This window comes from Rattus norvegicus, chromosome 16 (genome assembly GCF_021556685.1).
Source record: "Rattus norvegicus strain SHRSP/BbbUtx chromosome 16, alternate assembly SHRSP_T2T, whole genome shotgun sequence".
NCBI lineage: Eukaryota > Metazoa > Chordata > Mammalia > Rodentia > Muridae > Rattus > Rattus norvegicus.
The window spans coordinates 4,332,719-4,358,543 of NC_141549.1; the positions used below are offsets into that span (position 1 = coordinate 4,332,719).

General features: G+C 44.7%; 1 protein-coding gene across 5 annotated transcripts in view; it reads right to left on the bottom strand.

Moving 5' to 3' along the window:
• The window catches only part of Cacna2d3 (calcium voltage-gated channel auxiliary subunit alpha2delta 3), an 823,841-nt gene that overhangs the window by 157,312 nt on the left and 640,704 nt on the right, over window positions 1-25,825 (bottom strand). For 4 of the 5 annotated variants that reach the window (XM_087588099.1, XM_087588098.1, NM_175595.3 and 1 more), the window contains 5 exon segments: window positions 13,627-13,710; window positions 5,910-5,981; window positions 5,588-5,649; window positions 4,247-4,314; window positions 71-116 (listed from right to left, as the gene is read on the bottom strand). In XM_087588099.1, the coding sequence (XP_087444225.1) occupies window positions 71-116; window positions 4,247-4,314; window positions 5,588-5,649; window positions 5,910-5,981; window positions 13,627-13,710 (332 nt within the window). 5 annotated transcript variants of the gene reach the window in all.

Below are 25,825 nucleotides of genomic sequence, written 5' to 3' on the forward strand. Positions count from 1 at the left end.
GAAAACTGGGTAAGAGGGCAAAAAAGAGGGCAACAAATCCCAAAACTGATGAAGGACAGGTGGTTCTTACCATTCATCTGCCAAGGACACGTCAGGATGTTCTAAGTCATGGAGCCCTGGAAGTCAAGGACAGAGCTTTAGTGAGTAAGGATCACTCTTCTCCAACTTCCTATACACCTCAAATACTCCAGGACGGTACTTGGAGGGGGCAGGTTCAAGGTAGATATCAACCCCAAAGAGATATGCTAGGGAACAAGGATTCTGGATTCATGTCCAAAGTCATCTACACAACCCTTTAACCCCAGTGTAGCCAGCACCACCAAATTCACTTGGTATTCATCCCAGAAAAAGCTCAACCTCATAAAATGAACAGGATGGCTAGGAAGACAGATTCTGGAGCTACATGAACACTGAGAACTGGGCCAGGCCATTTAATCCTCTGCGATGCTAACAGGTCTACATCTTTACGTGACACATAGTTGTGTGGGTGGAATTATAGGCTAAATGAAATGAGATTGTTAATACTCATTCCTTTTCAACCAGCGATAAAAGATGTTAGTAGTTGTCACAGGATCCTAAGTGAAAGAGAGTCATCAGTCTAGAAAGGTAGTTAGTAGAGCTGAGGCTGGCATGAACCTAGGGATTTTCCAGAATACTACAGACTTCTTCATCTGTGCTGTGGTTTTCATATCATTTGTCTTCCAGAAGGGTGTGTGTGTGTGTGCGCGTGCGTGTGTGTTTATGTGCGTGTGCACATGTGCATGTGTGTTGGGAACTTGAACCCCTAATACAATAGCATTGAGAGGATCAGAACTTCTAAGGGTGGGGCTTAATGAAAAGTGAAGAGATTAATACAGTGGCCCCAGGAATGGTTCTTTCACTTTCTCACTCATACTAATGGCTCTGCTAATACAGTAATATCCTTTTCTGCCTCGGCCATGTTATGTTGAACTTTAAGACTCTAAAACTGTCAAATAAAGAAACTTTTATAGGGTCTTAGACACAGATATGAGAATACAGCAACATGAATGAGATAATGCCCTCTGTGGAGCCACCATTTCATTGATCATCTGAGGAGAAGCTTTGCCACATATGTACAGGGACTCTGATGATGTTTATAACATGTTTCATGGAGAGTCAGTTTCTCAAATGACTCAGTGTACTCTAATTTCTGTGTCAAATGCAGATGCACAAAATACTAGATATACCACACAATGATGCTCAGTGCTGTAGGAAGTGAGCTGTTGAACACTTGGGAGTATCAGGTCAACCCTTGAGTTATAGCAACTCTCCTATCTAAGAAAGAGTTTCAAAAACTCTATAAGATGGTTAAATAAGAAAGTGATTAGTCCCTAGGACAATCTTGTTCATTCTTTCTCTCCCTTCCTCCTTCTCTCCCTCCCTCTCTTTCCTTCCTTGTTTTCTCCCTCCTTCTCACTCTTTCTCCCTTTAACATGTTTCCTGAGTTGGGTACAAGTCTATGATAGATGCTGAAAAGATGGTGACAAACCAAACACCTCCCGAACAAGGCCTTGGGAAGGCTTCATTCAGAGCTTTGCTTCAGTTCTACCTGTGGTGGCCTGGCTGAAAAAGTGACTCTGAAGCAAAGAACAAAGCAAAGAGCATTCGAGCCTTGCAGATGGCAGGGAGGAAGCTCCTCAGGGCAGGAGTGACAGAAGTGGAAGCTTTTCTGTGGCCCATGCTTTCCCAGGATGCTGAGTTGAAGGTGTCAGGCCTATTCCCTTCTCTTGCTACAGTTTAGTCAGCCCTTTGTCCCAGAAGCTCACCCTGGCTCAGACTCAGGGACAATGAGACCCAAGGGACCAATTTCACTATAATTTCTTCCCTGATTTCTTGGATACCAATAAAAATGTAAAATTTCTTTAGTCCTTTCCCTTCTACTTTTGATCCTTTTAAAAATAAAATCATACTCAGTGAAGCTGAGAGCAATAACACTCACTCAAACTTACTCAGTCATCACTATGTATAATTATGTAAAAGAAGCAGCCCATCAAAAGAGATCATGAAAAGTCACAACAGCAGGAAGACCAGCTTAGGCTTCAAGATTCAACAGTTTTAGGGATGCTGGGGACTGAACCCAGAAGGTGGTACCTGCTAGGCCAATGCTCTACCACTGGGCTAAACCCTCAGCCCCAACCCTTTCAATTTTGAGTATAGCTTTCTATTCATGAACTTGGTAGAAGCTAGCATTGACAAAACATATGGAGAACCCAGTCATCTTGTGGAGTAGCCTTCCTAACTACACAACCCGTGAAATATGGGTACCATCCGCAAGAAACTTTCCACTCCAAGAACAGAAGGGAGCTATGATCAGCCCAAGGCTCTCACTGCTGATGAGCTCTTGGCTAGCAGCCTCTGGGCTCTTTTACTCAGGGAGCTGACAGGACTGAGTCTTTTTATTTACAGAGGACCCATGGAGAGAGGAAGATCTAATCTCATTTGTGTGGATAACCAGACACTAGCCCCCTTGCTGAGTATTCAAACTGATTTCTTGCTTAGTTCTGAATTTCTCTCAATGCAATGGCCAGCCTAACAGCTGTGGAACACACAGGAAGCAGATAGTAAGCAGAGAAATGCTCCAAAAGACAATTGTGTGCAGGAGAGAAAGCCAGAGAGAAGAGAGGGGGAGCAGAATCTAGAGGACAGAGGGAGGGAGGAACAGTGGAAGGAGGGAGCAGAGGGAGAGAGAGGAAGAGATGGAGAAAGAGAGAGAGAGAGAGAGAGAGAGAGAGAGAGAGAGAGAGAGAGAGAGAGAGAAAGAGAGAGGCAGAGACAAGAGACAAGAGACAAAGAAACAAGAGAGGGAAAGCAAGGGAAGGAGAGGCTAAGAGTAATGGTCTACTAAAGACCTCTCTTTCTGGGCTGGAGAGATGTTTCAGCAGTTAAGAGCACTGACTGCTCTTCCAGAGGTCCTGAGTTCAATTCCCAGCAACTACATGGTGGCTCACAACCATCTGTAATGGGATCTGATGCCCTCTTCTGGTGTGCCTGGAGACAGCTACAGTGTATTCACATATATAAAATAAATAAATAAATAAATACATACATACATATATACATACATACATACATACATAAATATCTTTTCAAAAGGACCCCTCTTTCTGTTCTGACCATGAGTCATTTTCTCAGTTTCATCTCAAATGGCTTGGGCATTAATTTTATTGCTGCAGGGGCACCAATGCCCTCCAAACTACACATGGCTCATGGAACTAGAAAATTCTAGAAATGGGAACATAGCTTTTAAGAACATATCCTTGAGAGTATATCTTGCCTAGGTCACAAGGTTGGCTCATTGTTCTCTCATATATCTTTGAGAAGAGAGGCCACATGTTTTGGCGTTTAGACAGTACATCCTGACTTCTACCCAGCACCTGATGGAGCCCTCTACTCTCCCTTCTGTTCCATCAGACATCATGGCTCCTTGTCAGACAAAACCCAATGCTTGTGAAACATTGCAGGGCCCATGGGCAGATGGACCTGACCTAAAGGCAAGGTTAAGCAAATGCTTTACTCAAAGTGATTTATAGACTAAGAACCCTTGAAACACCATGCTAACGTAATTCCGAGTGTTCACAATATTGGAAATGGTAACTGGTTAGGATTAGTGGGCTGTTGAGGTACATAACAGACATGTTCTATGATAACAACTTTATACTTTATGGATTTGGGGATTGCTAATGTCTATGGGAGTCACTGTCCCCCTGCTCTTTATAGAGGTAGAAGATTTTAGAGTCACATGACTCTACTTCCACTTCTCAACCTCTGTCAGTCTCTTCAGTGGTCATATTTCCAATGAGCAAAGGGTAACACAAAATCAATGAGATGGGTGGCCCAACTATCTTGAGAGCAAGGGCTTCCACATCTTTCTTTGCATTGGTCCTTCTCAGACTTCAGATTTTACATTAATTTACTTCTTTCTCTAACACTGAATGTATGAGAATAGGAGAGGTAGCAGGAGATTCCCATAATTTGCCTCCACTACTTTATGGATAAAAGAGTATAACAAAGCTAGCCACTGGCTGGAGTTCCCACCATTCAGAAACCCACACAAAATTGGCAAGTAAAACAGCACCCAAAGGGCAGTGATCTGAATCAAGTGACCAAATCACTAGCCAGAGGCTTGAAAGTCATGCATGCTCTTCAATTCTCTGGGAGTTAGCTCTCAGCTTCCCCCACCCCAAACACACACACAAGGATAGGCCAGCCCAAGTTTGCCCCTTACCTTCTTCAATGGTTACATTCCCTCGGAAGAAGTATTTCCCGTGGCCCCTGGAGAGCGCCACACCTAAACTGTGTGGAGAAACAAAGCAAACCTTGAAGTCTAGGGCACCGACTGGAATAGACTTGTGGGCTAACATTTTTTTCTTTTTATTTTCCATTTTCACATTTCCATTTCATGTTCTGTAAACAGTTTTTCCAACAGTTTACTTTCAAAAACCTCACTGATTATAGTGGGTGTTGGTTTTTCTTAGGGTCAAGCAGCTGCTTCAAAGTCATTTCTGATTGGAAATGCCAGCGGCAACTGGCTGGTGGTGTGTTTGCAAGATTTGTGGCCAACAGCTTGTCCCTCCAGAAAGCCTTCCCCTGGATGTCCTCCAAGGCCACACACCCTGCTGCCTGCTACCACCTTACACACCTCTGTTCTGCACTTCCTCAGAGATCTCCAGCCCCCAGAAATACTCCCATGACACTCAATGTAGTAGCATGAGCATAGGACTAGCCTCTCAGCCTGGTCCAGTTCCTAGTCTACTGGCCTTCCCACATTCTTATTGCTTGATTTAAATGCCTTTCTGTTTTTGGCCTAAAGTAAGAGACTGCTTTTTAAAAACAGTCCTTTCTTTTGGCAAAGCTGTTTAGTGACCCATGCGTTCCTTGATTCCTCTTGGTTCCAAATTGCATCTACTTACAATCCTTGGCAGTGGGTGACAGTGATGTTAGAATATACTTTTCAGATTAATCAATACTAATTAACATCTCCTTTAACTCTGCACGATACCAGTCCAAGAGCATAAGGCAACACTGCTAAAATAAGTTTTGGGTTTTTTGTTTTGTTTTGTTTTGTTTTCTACAAATCACATGACAACAGTGGCAGGCCACTTTAGAATGTCCCATGCACATCTGAAAGCAGATTTTCTGTTTGGACTGTAACAGAGAGAAAACACAGAAAGACATCCAGAAAAGATGAAACGGAAGCACAGGGTGGGGTGAGCTACCACCTGCAGGATTACTGGGTTATGAGCATAGAAGGTGAGAAATGGATCTTAGAAAGTAGCAGCTGAGATGGTGAGAACCGGGTGACCCCCAAACTGTCTCCTTCACCCTCCCTGGGAGCCATGGAGATTTTGTGTTGGGAATGGGATGTAAGACCATGGCACATGGGTGGGTTATTTGGGTCTGTACCATCTTCCCCCTTCTAGAACAAAGACAGAAAAGCAGCCTGGTCAAAGCCCCTTCCTCAGTCTTTCTGGCCTTTGGGCAGATGATGGGCACTGAGAGGCCAGCGGGTTGGGTACAAACACACTGATCAGTCTGATGGAATGTCCATGATTCTGGTCATCTCTACCTGAAAGGAGCACCCTTGATGTCTGTGTAGTAGTAGTCATTGGTCATCACCAAAACCCGTTTCTAGATCAGGGGGGAAAAGTCACAGAGAAAAGAGAGCATGGTTAGTCTGCTAGATGATGTCCTTCAGAAATCAACAAAAATCAACGGACACACTGTGAGCTGGTTAATGATAGCACTACATGAGTCTTGTTAGAGATAAGTAAAGACAAGAGAGAAGAGAGCTCGGGGAAAGATATTTATTCCAGACAGAACCCTCAAAGCTAAGTTTTTTTCAGTGGTTTGTTTTAATGAAGTAGCAAGAAGGTTTGAGAAAAAGGTACCCCTTTGTCCACAGTCTTCTTCACTTCCATGGAGAATTTCCCAGTCTTCCGATTCACCATGGCATTTCGTAACTAGAACAAGAAAATGAAATCAGAAGTTAATACCTCCCTGGGTTGCCATGTCATTGGGTGCCTGGCCACAGACATCCCCTATACAAAGCCCAGGTGAGATTCCAAGCAACCCTTCGTGTTTCTGCAGATAAGGCTGGAGAACTCTAAATCAGCTTTCCAGGGAAGAGTTCGGCTTCTCTGCTCCTCCTGGACTACGGGGGTAGTGGTGGTAAACAAGGACTAATGACTTTCAATTCTGAATGGGAGCACACAAATGAACCCCCACATCCATTGCTGCTCCTGGACAATGGAAGAGGGTGAACAAGGATAAATGGCCTCTAACTCTGATTTGGGGAGCATAAGTGAACCCCTTAGGGGCAGCAACAAGAGAGGCCTCAGGATGTTGATGAGTCCAGAGGTCAGAGAATGAACTCCAGACAATCTGCTAAAACTATCAACAAATGAGAGTGTCTCTGGGGGACAAGTTGGTTTTCAAAAAGGGTACCGATTTGTCATGAAGAAATCATTTTTCAAATGATAGTCAAGTTTAAAGACATTTTTCTAAACAGGAGTTTAAAAGATTGGGGGGCACTGGGGAGACAGTAACTCTTTCCATAACACGAATCAGCTTCAGATGGTCACCCAATTAATGGTCTCGCTGACAAGACAGTGACCAGCGCCGACCCTGCTTCTGAGTTTTGGAGGTCGCATCTTGGAACAGTAAGCCTGGTCTGCCTCCCCTCCCCCTGGCTGACCTTATCTAATTACCTGTGGCCTTCCATGAGTTCAGAGGAGGACAGCAGCCTGAGTGATGAAGGATGTGCCCTCATGGGCAGCAAGGGGACATGACAGGAAAGGCCATTTAATGGGATGGGAACAAAGGCTGCTATGCCAACCCATGGGGAACTGTTCTTTCTCTGTCTGCACTTCAGGTTTCTTGTTTTGTTTTATTTTTTGGTTTTAATTTCTTCTCCCCTTTGAGGAGCTTGCGAGAGATGGGCTGATATAAGACGGCGGGGCTTGCAAGCACCCCAAATTTGATTCAGGGCTGTCTAGATTTGGGTTCACATTCCCATCTTCTGTGAGAGAGAGAGAGAGAGCGTAAAAGCATAATTTTTAGCTGGAGGCATGTATAAAATAAAACATATATTTTACTTTAGATATTTTTTTAACAACACATAATGGGCATTTCTGGAAATATTTTCCCATTTTAACTTTTGTGGTTTTGGATGGAGAGAGCTGGTCCTAATTAAGTCTACTTTCTAACTTTTAAGAACAGGCTCAATTTATCTTTAACATGGTTTTCATTTTTCCTCTTTCTGGTGCCTGCCTAAAGCCATTTGGGACCTTCCCCTCTCAAGTTCCCCAGGCAAGTCAGAGATTAGGTCAGCCAACCTTGCCAACCCACCCCAGACCCCCGGTAGCAAGGAACAATTAGCATGGGACCAAGGAGGGCCCAAGGCCAGGGTCATTGATGCTTTCTGGAGGCAAAGGTTTCAAGTCTTACAGTGAAAATAAGCTCTCCTTCCTAGCTCCTCGGAAGGAAGAACAGAATGCTGTCACTTAGAAACAGACGAGAGACGACATAATGGCATCATCTAGCACTTTCTGATGACAGGCAAATCACTACTTTCTCTGTGCCTCAGTTTCCTCTTCTGCCAAACAGAACTGAGCACAGCAGCCATCTCATATAACTGTAAGTAATAGACAGGCAACAAGCAGACAAGTGCCTGCTATATGCTAACTATTCTCCATGCCTTGGCCCTCCTCCATTCTGACCACCATTCCCAGCAGAAGGCATCACCATCCTCTTCTGTGCAATCATCTTCCTTGCCCGGATGGGGGATGGGGTACCAGATGCTTGCTGCCAGCTAAGGGAATCAGAATTCATGCTCTGGTTGGCTGGATACCAATGTCCAACCTCTTACCGACATTTCTTCAGCTACCTTGACCATGAGCTGCATGAAATATGCCCCTTGTTTGGAGGACATCTTTGCACATTCGTAGATTCCATTTCCTTTCCTCATTGGCCACAGCCCACCGAGTGACATCTACCTTACTCTAGCAGATTTCAATTTTCTACTTCTAATTCAGTACAGCTGGATAAACTAAGGGACGACATGGGGCATCAGGGACTCCAAGGTAGCAAGGATCTCTGCACTGACACCTACCAATGTTCTTAAACCTCTTTGTGCCTTAACATCTTTTTCTGTCATTTGTCCAATCAAAACTGACTCTGAGTGAAGCCACTCAGACCCAAAGTGCCTGCCAGGAGCTTTCTAATCTGTAGTGATCAGATTATTGGGAAGTTCCCATTACTGATAGCTATTGTTGTCTGAGTCCTTCCTGCTGACCAGACACTAATTCTAAAACTTACAGAACTGTCTTTTGTATTTCTATTTCTGTACCTACTTGACTGGAGGAGAAACTAAGACCTTGGACTAAGAATCTTGCACAAGAAATCACAGACTCTCTTGACTTTTAAGCCCAATCTCCTGGTACTAGAATTCAGTGATTCCGGTTCAGTGGTAAGGGTGCTTTCCATTCTTACAGAGGACCTGGGTTTGGTTCTTAGTATCCTCATTAGGCAGCTCATAACCACCTATGACTCCAGCTCCAGATGCTGTAATACCTTTGTCTGGCTTCAAAGCATGCATAACACACACACACACACACACACACACACACACACACACACACACACACACACATGTTCCTAACCTCTGCTACCCAAATAAGAGGATAAAATTAACTATATTATTATTGTTACTCCTTGCTTTTTCAGAGAACAACTTTTAGAAATGGACTATGTCCTGGTCTGTGGTTTTACATCCCAATAGCTAGCTGGTCTATACACTTCAAGCCCTGGAACCCAGAACCCATTAGAAGGTGGCATTCTGTTGTCACTATGAGAGGAGAGAAGAGACTAATGATTGAAATGCACTTTGCAAGGCTGGAACATTCTTGAAAAGACACTCTTCTATCTTAATGAGCTGTGTGCTACCAAATCGTCCTTGCGCATAACCATGCAAGGAGTCAGTGGCACCCACACGTGAGGGAGGTCCACAGAGCTTAGATGAGAATGGTTAGCAGCAAGAATCTTGTCTTCCTTGAAGAAAGTGGGAAAAGCGTGGCCATTGGTGCTGCTCTCACAGCCTTTGAACTTGCCACTGCCTGGATTTGTAATCATAAACATCTGGGGAAAATGAAAAGGGCTTGGCAGAGGAAAATTTTAAAAATAATCTTCGTGTGTCCATATGTTAGCTGATTAAGCTGTCATTAAAAATCACATGCATAAATGCTTGACTTAGCACACCCAAAGAAAGGCAAGTCAGGGATGTCGATGGTGTGGCGTACCTTTTGTGTCAGATCCTGGGCATCTGTACATACGTTATGCAGTGACCACAGAGACAGTGCTCAACACAATGAGATGAATACCATGAAAGGCAAAACCTCCTCTAGGGATATAAAAGTTTAGCCCCTGAGGAACCTCCCCAGCTTCTGGGATACACCCTGGTACCTGGTTCACACACGCTTTCCTGGAGTCCTTGGGGATCCTCTGCTTGTGTGACCCATTAAAGCACCAACTTTTCAAGTATCATGCTCCAGCTAAGGCTGGATGCTCATTCCATCCGAGCTTGGCTGCTCTTCCCTTTTAGGCAGAGCCCACTGAAGGAAGCTTTCCCAGAAGATAGAATGGTAATCATAGATTGAGTCTCCTTGTGTAATGACAGCCCATTCTGCTGGTGGTGAATTCTTGTCCATGTTAGTATAGGGCTTTAAACTTTCAGAGGCACAGGAAGCCTGCTCTTCGAAGCCCTGACTTCTAGGTTACCTAATCAAGCCTACATATGGAAGGGATGTGAAACAGGGCAGGTAAATAGCCCATTCTTTACCATAAAAACATTCAACCAATACATGAAGGGATCAGGCACAGAGAGCACCAGCCACAAAGCCCCTTTCTTTCCCCACCAGCTTGGGTTCACAGGGGGACTGGGGTTAAAGGGATCAAGCATGAGATGCAGGAAAAGAGAAAACTGTGTAAATAAGAATAAAATATGCAATCAAAGGCCTTGGGAATATGTGACGAAAGTCTCAGAATATGTCCCAGTGTGAGACCCTCACAGGGCTTTGGGAAGAAAGGGCTCTGGAGACACTTTTCCAGAGACTCATGGGAAGAAGTCTGGGCTTTCTGGGGGCAGTAGGAAAAAGGCTTACATTGCAACAGCATGGGTTCCAGTTGAGTTAGAGATGAAATCCATCGTGGTGTGGCTATGAGATTGATTAAGATTCAGAGCAAGGTAGCCCCACATTCTATGGGCAATCAGTCAGGGTTGTAGGAAATAAAAAAAAAATCTATGTGTACATTCAAACCACAGGCAGCTCCAAGAAAATGGATACTTTCAAGGACCTCTACATGATCTTAAACATTTTGTGCTTTTCTTCCATGGGTGGGCTTTTTCCTGAGACTACATACTTTCACTTGACCAATTAACATTATGTTCAACTAACAATTCAAACTAAATTGAATTTGCTCCAATTGGATGCATGATTTATAGGCAGCCCCTTTCCAAGGTAGGACTGGGTAGCACATTTTCAATAACTTTTCTTGCTTCAAGGGGGTGTAGGGGGTTCACTTTACAGTAAAACTCACTTATGGGCTGGAGAGATGGCTCCATGGTTAAGAGCAATTGCTGCACATCCAGAGTTCAATTCCCAGCATCCATATGGTGACTCTAACCATCTATACTGAGATCTGGTACTCTTCTGTCTGATGCTCTCTTCTGTCATGCAGGCATGCATGCAAACAGAGCATTCACACACATAAATAAACCTTATTTCCTCAACATAAAACCATTTCACTTGCTTGCCCTTATGGAGTCCTTCTTTCATCTTCATATCTCCGGAAATTCAGCCTTGAAACCATATTCACACAAATAATAAAAACGGAGTTATCAAGTTGTATTTATATATATTTGTGCATACACATGCTCATTCACACATGCCCCACATGCTCACTCAAATATATATAACATATATGTATATATATTCAAATATATTTATATGTATATATACCAGTAATTAATAATCAAAGATAAAAAAGACTATCAAATTGAGAGTTGGAAGGGTAGAGGGAGGATAGTTAGGAAGGGATAGAAGAAGGTCCCCTAAATATCTGTTTTTTCACAATAATTGATATGGTACCTAACTTACCCTATAGTGACAACAGAAATCACATGCACATTTCTCTATGTGCTCTACTTTTCTTTTGTGTGTGTTTGTATGTGTTTTTGTATAGGTACATGTATGTGTAGGTATGTACATGTATGTATGTGCAAGTGGTTGTACATGGGGATTTGTATACATGTGGGAGGTGAAGGCCAGCGTTTAAAACTGGACTTTATTCCTCAGAACAGGATCTCTTACTGGGACACATTAGACTAGATCAAGCTTTTCCTCCCCAGTACTAAAATTACAATTGGAAATGCACTATCCATGGCTGATTTTTACATAGGTGCTGGGGATCAACCTCAGGTCAGTGTTTGCACGGCAAGCACTTCAGCAATGGACACTTCCTTTCAGATCCTTTATTTTAATCTTAGCCAGACTATTTTGCAAAATTTGTAAATGACATATGGGATAATGAATCATTTTTTTGAAGTATACAGGGCCTGTGTTATAAATGTGCTCATTAAATTATATAAGTCTTGCTGTCCATAAGAAGTAGGATGCTCTGGTCAGCTTCTCTGCATCCAGGAAGACTTCACTGACGTGGCCCAGTAAACTCTGCTTCCACAGTCCTTCACCCATGTTGCCCTGAACCCTGTCCTTCATTACTTATTTGCAGGCTTCCATATTAGCACATGAGCATGTGGGCCTCTTTGCATTCCATTCAAGAAGGTGTTACACAGATTTCCAAGATTCTCTAATAGTGCATTTAGGCACAGATCCACTGCAGAGATGGTGGCCTGGGTTTTCCTATGTCAAACACATTGATATTAAAAGAGCTAATGTTTCAAGTGCCTTGGGTTTCTTGCCACAAGAGATCCAGACAAAAAGATAGCCAGAAGTCAATTTGTACATAAGAAGACTATTTGCCTGATTTAAGAAACAGAAATTCTGAGAGGAGACACCCAGAACCCAGCCCCGTAAGTTAGATGACACTGAAGAGCATGCTGGGAAGCTGACACTTGAAACTCCATTCATAAAGGAAAATGTGATAAGGAGACAAAAGTCATTTCAGAACCACAAATAGTAAGAGGAGATGTCCACCCACAGCCCCACTAATCCAGCAGGAGCATAAGAGAGTATAAGAGGAAAATGAGCAAGGAATTGCCTTAAGTTGCAGGTGAGGATGTGCCTACCCCTGAGAGTGGGGACTTGGGAAGTACAGGTTAGTATGACCGAGTTTGTTTTCCTCCATGATTACAATAAAAGAGATGAAGAGTCATGTCTGGAAAAGAGCCCAACACTTCTGACAAAGAAGCAGAGAGTGACCTGTGAGGTCAAAACAGGAAATGGGAAATGGTGACCATAGAAGAGAAAGTGGGCAGAAGCTAATCTCAAAGAACCAGAGTTGGAATTAGCACTGGGATCCCAGAGGGCCCATCTCTAGCATCCTCATGTAGCCACACGATGGTGTAAGCACTTTTTAAACCTTTCATTCTACCAATATGTTTAATCCTCAAAGCATCTGCAAAGGACAAACATGAGGGGAAGCAGTAATGGTCACACCCTGGAGACAAGCAGCCTCCACACAGGTGAGATTTGAGTCTTGGTAGCATAGCTGTCCCCAATGATGCATGAGTTGTGGCTAGAACTTGAAGTACAGTTTATCCTAAGAAACCAACAGGATCTCAGTCACGGTGCTTCCTGGCCATTCAATCTCCATGATGTTAAAGCAGTGGCAGATAGGAAAAGAAGAGCGGATGAGGCCGTAGCTTCTATTGAATGGCAACTTTATTTTGTCTGAACTTGGGTATAACCAAAGAGGACTGGGTTAAATTTCTGTAACAGATACGGCTTTTGCATTTTATGGGCAAGAAAGAAAAACCTGAGCTTTCTGCTAACTGAGGCCACTCGGGGAGCAGAGGCTATGAAAATGAAGAAAGCAGAACCAAGGGAGTTATGACACCAGCCCTGTCCCTATAAAGCATGAGGAGAGAGTCTGGGATGTCAAATGGCTTCCTGCAGCACCCCATGGAAAGAGTAGAAGCACAAGATGTGACAACTGGAGTCGGGGTAGCAATGGGGATGGGAGGCTGGCCACACATGGGGAAAGTGGGCCTTCAAACTCCTCTGCTGCTTTCTGGAAACAAGAGTTGTTCATGCAGACCTAGCAAGTTCATCTGGGAGCCTACCTTATTGGCTTGGAGATGCTCTGTCTTTACCAGGTCTCCTGTTGCCCAGCAAGGATTCTCTGAAGATGGTAAGGCAAGTCCTGACAATTATACTAAGGATGAAGTGGAATGAATCAGCTGCAGAGGAAACCAGAGGAGCCTGCTGGGAATAGGCTCAATGGACTGGCAGGAGAGCTATTCAACATCAACTATAATAGACGTGTCTGTTGTCTTCACAGCCTTCTTCTGTCCTCTGGACCAGCCTCTAGGCTCTCCTTTATGGTCAACATAGCCCTTGACAATGAGCTCTGAAAAGGGTCACTTACCACATCATCCCGATCTTCCCACTCGACTTCCGAGAGATCCACACTACTGTAATTAGGCTTCCTTCGCTTTTTCCCTTCTTCATACTGGCATGGGGGAAAGGGAAAAGACAGACAAGTGGTCATGAAATCATCAACCTGGAAATCTTCATCCTTCTTGCTGAGTGGCAGCTGTGAGGAAAAAATTGGGTACCTGAGCTCAGCCCTGTGGGTGGCGATGTAAGGATTTTAATGTCAGCCATGGCTATTCATGTTCCTTCCACGTTGGAGAATATAAAGGTCAACTCTTTGCTTGACATAAATCTGCCTAGAGAACTCCTCGGCTCTAAAATGCCGGGTACAAAGAATATTTATCTCACCCTTGGAAGGAATATGTGAAGGGCGTGGAGACCGATCTCTCTTCGAAAGCTGATGAGCAGAGTCCTTTATGGCAGAGGGAAGAGCTTCCTTCACGTATTTATCAAATCTTGTCCTTTCCCTCATGCTTCACAAACTTCCAGTCTCAAACCTCCTCCAGGCTCCTCAGCTGAGAAACAAAATACTGGCCTCCACAGTTGAACCTTGGGCTCGGCAACCTGAGAACAGTTTGCAGACTCACAGACCTTCCAGTTGCTACTGGCCATGGCAGTGCTGAGCTAAGCACACCTCCTTCACCTGGAGTCGATGTGAGTGTTGGGAATCGCTGCCAGATTTAATGGCCATTAGGGCATTTCTCTGGAAAAGCTGATGAGTGCATTAATAACTGGGGAGTGCTTTCACTTTTTTCCCCTAAATCACCGGTGTTAGTCAACCAGCAAGTGTACCATTTTATCGACCGCACACTCTTGTGTGTGTGTGTGTGTGTGTGTGTGTGTGTGTGTGTGTGTGTTGAGACCTTCACTACTGGTTACTGGGGTGTTTATAAGGTAGGAAAGTCTGCCCTCTGCTGCAGGCTAAGGATAAGCAAGTGCTTCACAAGTTTATAATATGCTGACATAGTTGTACATATATATATATACATATATATATGTACATATATATACATATATATATATAAGACATGTGCCTAGAGGTGTACCCATTTTTTTTCTGCTCATTGACTCAGTCCTGTTATGATTAAACAATAAAACTAAGAGAGATGCAGGGTGAGTCTAAAGGTTTTAAGATCCTAAATTGTCATTTGGACATTGATTGGTGATTGCAGACACAGTTACTGAAGGTACCCCAGACACAAGGAGAAACCATTGCTGCTTTAGAACCAAACAAATCTGAAAAGTCCCTCAGTGCAAACAAGGGGACTGAGGCCATAAGGGGTGGTTCTTACATCACTGCGGTACCAAACAATGCCAAATTTTGCTCCTGTACTCTTTATTCCCTGACAACTATACTGTGGGGATCCTGCACCATCTCTACAAAGTCTCCCCCACCCTCCAAACCACCCAAGAAGGCTACCCTGACTTCCTTCAAAAGGGCATGCTGTCAACCAGGCCAGCACTCTTGTCTATGAGGTTTCCAGTTAACAAGACATTCACCATTCACAGTCACTTTTATGACATCAGATCCACTCCAGATGAAGAGGAAGGAAAGTGGTTCTTTCGGAAGCCACTGTAAATGATAGCAGATTAGCAGTTGGATTGTGTTAGGGAGAGTTCCTGTGTGCATGGAAGTTGGACAAGCCAGCCTTGCTAAAAGCAGAAGGAACAGGAAGGAAGGAAGAATGAGGGGGGAGGGTGTTGGGTCTAAGCTGTGAGCAGGAGCCACAGGGGAGGTGCATAGGATGCTAGGACTCAGGACCTTCCCTATGGGAAGACAGTCTGGCAGCTCTTCTGAACCTCAGATACAGAGGCAACTGGCTTCTAAGTCAATTTCAGTAAGAACCATTCTCAAACATCCCAGGCAGCCCAGAACTTGAACTTCAAAAGCATACTCTCACAGATTATTGGGTTACCTATTGGTGGGTCTGAACCATTTTTCTGTTTTGTGTTGGTAGAAGGAATTCACATTTTGGTCACTGCACAAGAAAACACACACACACACACACACACACACACACACTCACAATACTTTGACAGTACAAGGCATTTGGAGGCTATGGTGATGGTAAAGTGCTTGCCATGCAAGTTTAGATCCCCAAGATTCATGTAAAAGGGAGATGCAGTGCATTGGTACTACTGGGTGTGGGGACCAAGGCTGGCAGATCATTGGAGTTCATTGGCTAGCCAGTCTTTCAACCAATGACTACCAGATTCTATGAGACATCCTGCCTTAAAATTGAACAGAGAACTACTGAGAAAGATACCTGATATAGACTTCTGGCTTCAGGATATACATGTACACACATGTACTCACACCTGCATGTTCACATGGGAATACCTATGACAAGTACATACATATACCATATACATACAAAGTATAAAACAGTAAAGACAGACAGTTAAACATCACCCCTCTCTTCCCATAAACTTACTTGTAGCAAGCATCCCTCCCTTACTTTTGCTTCTGTTATTACCCATTCTACTATCCCATAGCTAGGAAGATGGCTCTGACAAACTAAGTAACAAATGCAATAACAAAATCAAATAAGATGATTCGGCCAGCACGGGTGGTGGGGGGGACGCGTCGGGATACCTACCTCACCCCCTGCTAACCTTTGCTTTAACTTCTCTGTGTAAGTAAGCCTCATGTTATTTCAGCCTTTGTTAAATTGAAACTGACTCCAGGGTCCTAAACGCAAGATGCATCTTTATCATTTATGCACAGGAGTTTATCAGAAGTACAGAGGTCCCACCATTGCCCACATCACACTGAATGCCTGGCGCTAAGCTAAGCTAAGCTAAGCAAGCCACTGAACTGCTTCAGCATCTTTTCACTGAGCTGCCGAGTAGGGGTGATCGAACTTGCCAGGAGAAGTAGGCTAAATAAATCCTTCTCCACCTTGGCAGCTCATTCCAGGCAGCACGAAAGTGCTTAACCCAGGAAGACCTGACTCTTTGCACAGAGTCGGGCACTCCCCAATTCCTCAAAAGAAAGGATATTTCAGTAATCTTGTCACTGTCACAGACAGGAGGAATTTGCTGTCACACAAACATGACCAACTGTCTCCCTCCACCATATACATTACAAGTTGGGACTCCAGATCCTTGGCAGAGAGATCTGTATTTGCGCTAAGATACTCAGCTCTTTTGAGGTAACATTTACAAGAGAGAAATCTGTTTAAAATCTTTGACGTTTTTCTTTATTGGAGATATGGTTCCATACAATCCAAGCTGATCTTGAATTGGTTATGTAGTTTGAGAATGGCTTTGAACTTCTGATCTGCCTGCCTCTACCTTCAAAGTACCAATGCAGACTCGTACAGTTTGTCTCTCTGGGGATTGAGCCCAGGGGTTAGCACATTGTCGGCAAGCATCCTACCACATGAGCCACATCCGCACCCTACCACATAAGCTACATCTCTAGCCTTTCATTTCCTTTATCACCACTTAAAGGACTTAGGCCAAAACACCAAGAATCTACTCAAGAAACTGAGAGAGTTGAGCACAGTGGCTCATTAAAACCCTAGGGGGAAGAGAGTGAGGCACAGGCTGCTATGAGTTTTAAGCTAATCTGGGACATTTAGACCAGCCTGAGTTAAAGCGTGAGAGCCTGTCTCAAAACCAGAGAAACTGAGCAAGATCATAGAGTAGAGTAAAAGATCTCCCAGCATGAGGGTCCAATTAGTTGCTACATTATGCAAGACCCTACATGTCAACATCACTGAAAACACAGGAGCTGGAACGACACCCTCCCTTTGATAAAGGGCCCTCCCTAATGGCTGCCTAACCAAGTATGCAATGGGTCTGAAACACTCTTTGCTTAACAGGTGAACATTAGAACTTAGGCATCAATGAAGCACGTGGTCACTCTGTTAGGTTAGCAAAAGAAAACTCAGCAGACTATGGCAGAGCTGAAAGGGGCCAGGGGCAACAAAAAGGCATGTTGACTTTACCTTTTCCTCATTGAGAAAGCTTAGCAGGTGAGGAAGTCAGCCATTTACCTGTGTACTGGCCACACCCACTTCACATATTTTCTAATGTAAGCCTGGGTCTTCTCGCAGGTACTGTATTGCTGGGTGAGAGATTGGTAAGGGCCTAACAATATGGGGAGGCTCACATCATTCAAGAATGCAGCAATTAGATCAGAGGTGGAGACATAATCTACAACACTACAAAAGGGACTCAAAAGACTCCCTCTGGGATGCTTTCTTGGATTGTTCCAGAACAGGTAGTTCCCCGTATACCAGCACTGCTAAAGTTGTGAGATGTGAGCTTGGAGTTCCTCGTGGTCACCTTTACCCCTAGTCTAAGTCATCCTTGGAATGGCACCCTTGATGGGAAAGCAGTGGGAACGGAATATGATAGTCCAGGGGATATATGTGTACCTGGACCACATCGTACCTGACATCTTTGTCCCCTTGGATATGTTAATGTAAGCCTCCCAAATTGCTCCATTTCCTTTTAGAGACGGGGTATCCCTATTAGTCCTGGCTGACCTGGAACTATGTAGACCAGATTGTCCTCCGACTCATACAGATGCACCTGCTTGCCTCCCAAGGGTTGGCATTAGTGGTCTGTGCCACCACATCAGCCCGCACCACACCCTTCTCTTAAAAATAATCTTGCCTGGAGTTCCAGTCATGGGTGATCAGATTGTACGCATTGAATGCAATCCCTTTTCTTTATACATGAACTGCTTTTAAAGACCATTTACTGATTATATCTATATGTATGTGTATATGTGCACGTCTGCCTGGGTTGACATGCACCACATGTGTATAAGAGCCCACAGAGGCTGGAAGAGGGTGCGGGATCTCCTGAAACTAGAGCTGAAAGCGGCTGTAAGCTGCCTGGCGTGAGTGCTGTCAATAAAGCCTCTTGCAAGAGCAGTAAGCACTTTTACCACCGAGTCATCTCTCCAGCCCAAGGCACTTCTTAGAAAAATAGATTGTATGTGAAATACTTACAGATTTCGTAACTTTAATGATTATTTGGGAACATCGGATTGATAAGATGCCTCACTACCTACCAAGATGCACTTCTGTGCTTGAGCACACTTCTCCTCCATGCCTCCTCCAAGCAACAGTATAATAGTTAAGCTCTGAAAGCTCCCACTCTGGGACTGGCTCTCCCCTACCCCTGTGTGGGACAAATCCCAGGCCTGGCTCCCCAACTTCCTCTCCTTGTTCCTTGTGCGTAAGGAGCCCATTACAGTGCCAGGCATTGTGGATGGCAATTGTTAGTGTATCTATAATCTGTAACTTCCTTTGAAAATGTGATTAACGAATCACAAACGGTTTCCATAGGTTTCTGAACACAGTCTCCGAGCCACAGGTAGGCCTGCAGCTTTTGGTCCCTGTTTTACGGAAAAAAAAATATGTACGGGGGAATTTAATAAGGAAAGATATTGTGTGCTATGAAATACTTTGAGGTGGAGTTTCAAATAAAGGCCAGATGTGGCTAGCACACAAACAAGCCTATGGCTAGGGTGATGGGACAAGAAGACACCGGTGTTTGGAGCAAGCCAAAACTACCCAAGGGCTTACTTGAAGTGCAGTTTTTAATGGCCCTGATACAATCCCCTTCTGTGTTACCTGCAAACTGGCTTTGGAAGCACAGGGAGGTACGTCAAGGTGTGGCCAGTCTGACTTCAGGAAAATGACAAGGGCTTTGCTTCTCCAGTGTTCCTTTTAGAAAAGCCCAAGGGCACTACTCACACATATACTTGTGCTCTCTATGCAACAAATACGGTATGGCTCTAATAGATTAATTGTTCCTGCTGCTATAGGCTGTCAAAATAAAACAGACAAAATCCAAAGGAAGGAAGGAAGGAAGGAGGAAAGGAAGGAAGGAAGGAAGGAAGGGCGGAAGGGAAGAAGGGAAAGAGGGAGGGAAGGAGGAAGAAAGGAAATGGTGAAGAAGACACAATGCCTAAGAAAGTACCATCTGGATGAGAGTATGGTCAACTGAGAGCCAGTCATCCAGAAGTTTGCTTCTCTTGCCAGGCAGGCATGACCTTCTCCTGGCAAAGACCCCCCATCTTTTCTCCTCTCCTCCTCTCCATCCTCACCCTTCCCCAGGCTAAAGAGACTATTTCAGAAGGGACACAGGTATCTTTCTCTCCCGTGGGCAATCATCTACTCACTCCTATTCACCTAGGCAGCCCACTTTCTGATGAATACAAAATGCTTCTCGGTCCCTGTGCCAGGTACAATGAGTCTTTGGAAGACCTGGAAGAACTACTCTAGGAGCATCAGTGCCAACCTTCACATTCTTGGTCTCAGATCACTATTCATGACTCAGACTCCTTCAAAGTAGGCTGATGGACAGCAGCTAAAAGCTAGTGGCTGGCAGCTGGACCTTGTCAAGCCCCCATGCTTCATGAGCGAGAGCAAGCTTTTTGCACCTCCAAACCCCTTTAGATGGAAGATACAGCTCTCAATTCCCAGGGATACCTTGAGAAGCACTGAGAATAAATGTGGCTGAACTCAACCAGAGCATCATAGGCTCTAACAGATGCAGCCTAAATATTTGGCCAATGTTAATGACCACTGATGCCATGGCTGGTTTCTAGGCAATGAGACCAGTATTACATAGTGCCCATCCCCAGTGAGGATACTCACAGGATAAACTATTGTTCCTAATAATAAACTGCTTAATGGGAAACATACCTGCATTCGTGGCCTTTTCTCAGGGCAGAGGGAAGGACATGCAGACTTGTGGCAGAGTGACATCCCTTCCCCTATACTGCTATAGTTGGATCCCATCCTGCCAGTGGCAAATCAAGGTCTCCATAGTGATGAGTCTTTGGGCAGTGTATCCCCTGGCCCTTGTCTGCTCCAGCTCTCCTAGCAACCAGCAGTGACAGAGCCTACATATGCATGTCACTGTCTAAATGGCTTGAATCTTTTCTGTTTCTCTCATTATTTTTTCCTAATTCTGCACATATTAATTGCTCCAGCTAGAAATTTTTGAATGAAGCAGTACAAGCAATTAAAAATATTACTCTTACCACCCCTACACAGGGTCAGTGGGGACGCTGCAGTCTTCTCCAAAGTACTTGGAAGCACTTATTGCTTTCACCTTCCAATGCTCATTGCATCTCCCAACCAGGAATTCATAAAACACATGGCCAGTCAGCTTGGCTCACGTGACTGCCCACCATGACCCTTTGCCTCCTGCTGTTCTCCAGAGAACATGTCTCAGGCTAGGAACTATGCTAAATGCTGTGTCTTACCAAACCCTCCCAACTCCAGGGAGGGTGAAGGAATTCGTAGATGGGAAAATTAGAGCCACGTCCCTTGGTGACATGGCTAGTGAATATCGTCTCTTCCTGGTGTCTGAATTCCCCAGGGTATGGTCCCCACCTCATTAACTTGACCCTCTGTGCGGGTGAGCATCTTTGCCAGGACAGAAAATAAGTGCCCAGTCATGGAGGCAGAACCATCTAGAAGGCAAACCCTAGTAGGCCCACTCTTCTCTGTGCTGAAGTAAAGGCTATGTAGGCCTCCAGCAGAGTAACTGTCCTTTGCAACTGGCCCTAGTTTTCAGTGATAGCTTCAGATTAAGAAGACTTTACCGTGAGGGACTTCAAGGAGTCAGGGCTGTGTCTGAGCCCAGTTTACAGTGCCCATTTAATTCAGCAGGATTCCTCTCAGGACCCCAGACAAGTGTCTACAAAATAGGAAGATAGCATTTGAACTGGAATTTCCACTCAAATCATGCTGACCCTCTGGTGTGAGACTCTACAGTAGCCTGGACTTTCCCCAACAATACACATACCTGCTTGACACATACAACATGCCCTGGCATAAATTCTCTGTATTGGAGATGAATCCCTGGGAGGATGAGAAGCCCAGATCCAGGGCCATGGCGGGTGTGTCTCACAGCAGCAGGGAGTTGAGAGAGGGGCAGTGAGGCTTGTCCAGACGGAGCCTTTTCCTCTTCCTCAGCGGTACCTTGCTCTTGTTAATTAATGTTTTTAGCTGTCTCAGAGATGAAAAGTCCTATGCGCTTTCCTGTAGTTTGATTGCAAAATCCTTTTGATGGCTATAAAACTAAAATCGTTTAGGTGTTTAAAAACAAAAACAAAATAAAACAAAACAAAACAAAAAAAAAAACCAGCAACAATTAAAGAGATTGCTTTGAAATCTCAAATGACCTTTATCTCAATCAGTGTCCTCCTAGAAGTCATGAGTCACACGCTGTGTGTGGGGAGGAGGTGGCCTGGCCCTGCCAGGGTTTTGTAGGTCAAACGTGGCTTACTGTACCATGGCTGGATTAGATTTAATTCTCAAGAAGCCAGTCTGTCTGGTTATAGCAAGCTAGTGACAGACATTAAAGTGTGCTCAGTAGCTTGACAGGAAGGAAATTTTGTGCCAGCACAAAGGACAAAGACCAAGGGTTGGACATTGGGAAGAGAGAGGTGATACCAGGCCTTGTGAAGGATGTAGAAGAAAAGAGAGGACAAGGTGGCATTCAAGTTAAGGGGACAGCTAACACCTAGGGGACACTTTCTCTAAGTCCGAATACTTCCAGACAAATCTCTGTGTAAAATTAGATGTTAGAGGTCCTCCCAAATGAATTCAAGAATTTCTGAGAGTTGCACTAAGCTCCTGGCTATGGGTGTGGTGTCTTCCAAATCTCATTTCATAAAGGTTTTCAGACACCACCATGCCATTAGGAAGTACTATCTATGGTGAAGAGAACCCCTATGATTTGGAGGGTAATCTGTGATAACAAGGGACATTTTTTTAATTTAGCATTTACCCATTACTACATTAAGAATATCAAAAGACCCTAGGGTACACTCAGCTGTCACACAATCTTAAAGGGGTCTAATTGGGCACGGCAAACTGATTCTAGAGTTGCCATGGCAAAGAAACCACATTTCCTTATCCGCACAGTAAGGTCCCAAGCTAGTAGCAATGGGCTCTGCAGTTAGCCTGGCCTTCCTTCCGTAGCGGGCAGCAGCTAGCCATTCCGTGGAGAGAGAATTCTGGGTGTGGCTAGTTGCACCCAGGACTGCGAATCAATTCTGGGTGGCCCCATTCCTGATGCTTCTCCCCAGCTTGCCACTGGGAAGAGGAGTCCACGCTCATCATCTCTACTTGTGTGACCCAGAATCAGAACCTAGACACCTCTCAGTGCCCAGAGGTGTTTGATAAGTACACGCACAAGTCGGATCTACAAATGAAGTACAGTGGGATGCTGTAAAGAAGGGACGAAGAGATCTTCCCTTCCCAACCAAGCACCAGCACCCAGCGGAAGCTGCACAGCAGCACTTCCTGTCAAAATGCCCAGCATCGCCAAATATGCCTGTGTCAAGTGAGATTTTTATCTAGGGAGATGTTTGGAATGACGAAGTGGGAGTTTTGGTGTGCCTTTTTTTTTTCTGGTAAAATCGTTAACAATATCTGTGAAAGGTTCATACCTGTGGCCACCTTTTCCTTCTAGCTAGTCTCTCTCCTTTCTCACCTGGGTGGCCCTTCTTTCAAACTCCCTGAGAGCTGCAGCCTAAATGAGCATGGAGCACTTCGTCTGATATATGCTCTCTCCCCTAGCCATGCTCTGACCTCCAACCTGGGCAGGTTTCCATCCCATCCATCAGTTCCCCTTCCAGACTCACTGGCCTGGTGACCCAGCAGAATATTTAGCTTTTGTTTAGTGAGTTTGTGTGTGTGTGTGTGTGTGTGTGTGTGTGTGTGTGTGTGTGTGTATGCCAATTAGAGTGATGTATCTTTTAAAAAATGTTTTTGGATACATGGTGGTCTGAATAAGCCCCGGAGATTTCTGGTGTGATTTATGACTCACGGAAAGGCCAAGGTCCCCTGCAAGGTTGCCTGAGTTCTCACAGTCTTTCGTTGCCAGTGACCATGGAAATATGGGAAGAGCTAGGATGGGAGAGAGGATGGGCCAACAAGCTACCACATCCATGGATTCTTCTCACTTCTGTGTGCTTCGAAGTTGAGTCACAATAGGCAGGCCATCAGCTTATTGCCAACCACAACGGGAGTGCTCCCCTGGAAAAGGGTAAGTGCTCCAAACCAGTCTCTTTGTCTGAGTTCTTCCCCTCTAACCCACTCCCTAGGTTCAGAATGAGGGGTTCTTCTACAAACAACAGAATGAGGGATTCTTCAGAGCTTAGCAGCGCTTGGCAGAGTCCTCATACCCTATAGGACAATGACTAATATTCCAACATTTCTCAAAAGTCCCCTCACTCAGCCTCTGTTGTCATCTTTACCGGTTCCTCTCTTTGTAGACCCAGCTAGACAGAGCTGGCTGCTCAAAAGGTCATCATTACTTCTACCTTGTGGTATGGGCATGTTACCTCATCTGCTTCTCAAACCCTGGACTCCAACTCCGAGTCAAGTAATCGATCCCTGACCCACCGTGGACTCAGCCGGGATGCACTGCTGCCCGACCTGAGTCTAGAAAGGGTCAGTTTAAAATGTCTCCTCATTATCTCTGCCTCTTCTGGTGGCTCCACTATATGACACAAGACTCTAGCTTACTTGCTGGCTTCCTACATTGGCTCCGAAGCTGCTTAGAGAAGGGAGCTTTCTCTTGGGTGCCATTGAGTGTGTGGTGCTGGGAACTGCCTGGCCAGGCTTTCTAGGAAACACTGGAGTGAACATCACGCTAAGGATGCATGCCCCATGCGCCTGCATGGTGACTGCATGGCTGCCTTGCTATGGCATCCTGAGCCTTTACTCATTGATTCTTTATAATCCTTGTAAGAGGCTTCGTTTCTGTTTTCATTTTCTGTGGAGAGACCTGAGGGTTAAGCAAACACACTTCAGGTCACACAGCTTACAGTGGCCGAGCAGATACTTCAAAGGTGTCAGAGATGGCTCTGCTCTATGGAGAGACATGTGCTAAGGAAGATTATTGTTCTAAACTGAGGTTGCCACCCAGTTTCTAACTGAGATGTGTCATGATGTCAGAATGGTATAGGAAGGAGACAGTGGCATGGAGATGACTGAGTTAATGATGATCAAGTCTTTTAAGAAGACTTGCCTTACACACACACACACACACACACACACACACACACACACACACACACACTTATACTTTGGTATACACCAGGGTGAGCATGGACACACTGTAAGGGGAATCTAAACCATAGTAATACTTAACCTGCTATAGAACTATAATTCACATAGTTTAATACCAAAGGCCCTCTCTGTGCCTCTCCCAAATCTTCTTGGAGTACGGCCGGAAACCTGGAGGTTCATAGAGAATCATGCCATTTCACTGTTTCTGATTTTCAGGACACATGGTACTCTGAAAACCCTCATATCTGGGAAGTGGTAATACCACTTAAGAATGCCTCACTTAACACTTACGGAGAGTTCAAATGAATCCCTTGGCCGAATTTGGCTCCTTTTTTATCTGTTTATATTTCCTGTTCCTCGGGGGTGAAGCTCCATTCATTTGGGCAATGTCTCTGCTTGGCATTGCGTGCCAAGCCAGGACCTGACGCAAGATAAAATGGCCCGAGAATAATTTAGTAATTTAGGATTTTTGGTACATTGCAGAATGTGCGTGTGTGTGTGTGTGTGTGTGTGTGTGTGTGTGTGTGCGCGCGCGCGCTCCTCTTTGTATATGTGTATGTGTATCTATATGTGCTTATGTGTACCCATGTGTGTGTGTGTGTCTGTGTGTGCATGTATATATGACTGTGTGTTCATGAGTGTGCATCTGTGTATTTATGTTTTTTTCTGGTTGATGGCTTAGCCTTGTCTCTTGGAACTCAGTTCCAATGTAGCCTGGTATGAATTATACACTTTGACCATGTAGACCTTGGTTTTGAAGTCTTTGGGTCCATGCTATGATCTGGATGTTTCTCAGGGCTTGTTTCTCAGGTGTGATCCCTAGCTTGTTGTGATATTTTGGGAGGTTCTGGAGACTTGAAATCATCAAGCTTCAGTAGAGGAAGACGGTCACTTGAGCCAGGGTCTTGGTGATCACATCTTGTCCCCAACCCTTCCCTCGTGACCCTTCTGTTTCCTGGCCACCACAAGGCAAGCAGCTTTGTTCCCCCACGTTCTCCCACCACATGGTCAGTCTCATCCACACAGAACAGCAAAGCCAGCTGACCAGTGAGCCAAACTTCTGAAACCATGAGCCGAAACACATCCTCCCTTCAAGGGTTTTCCTCAGTGATTTTTGTCACAGTGCTA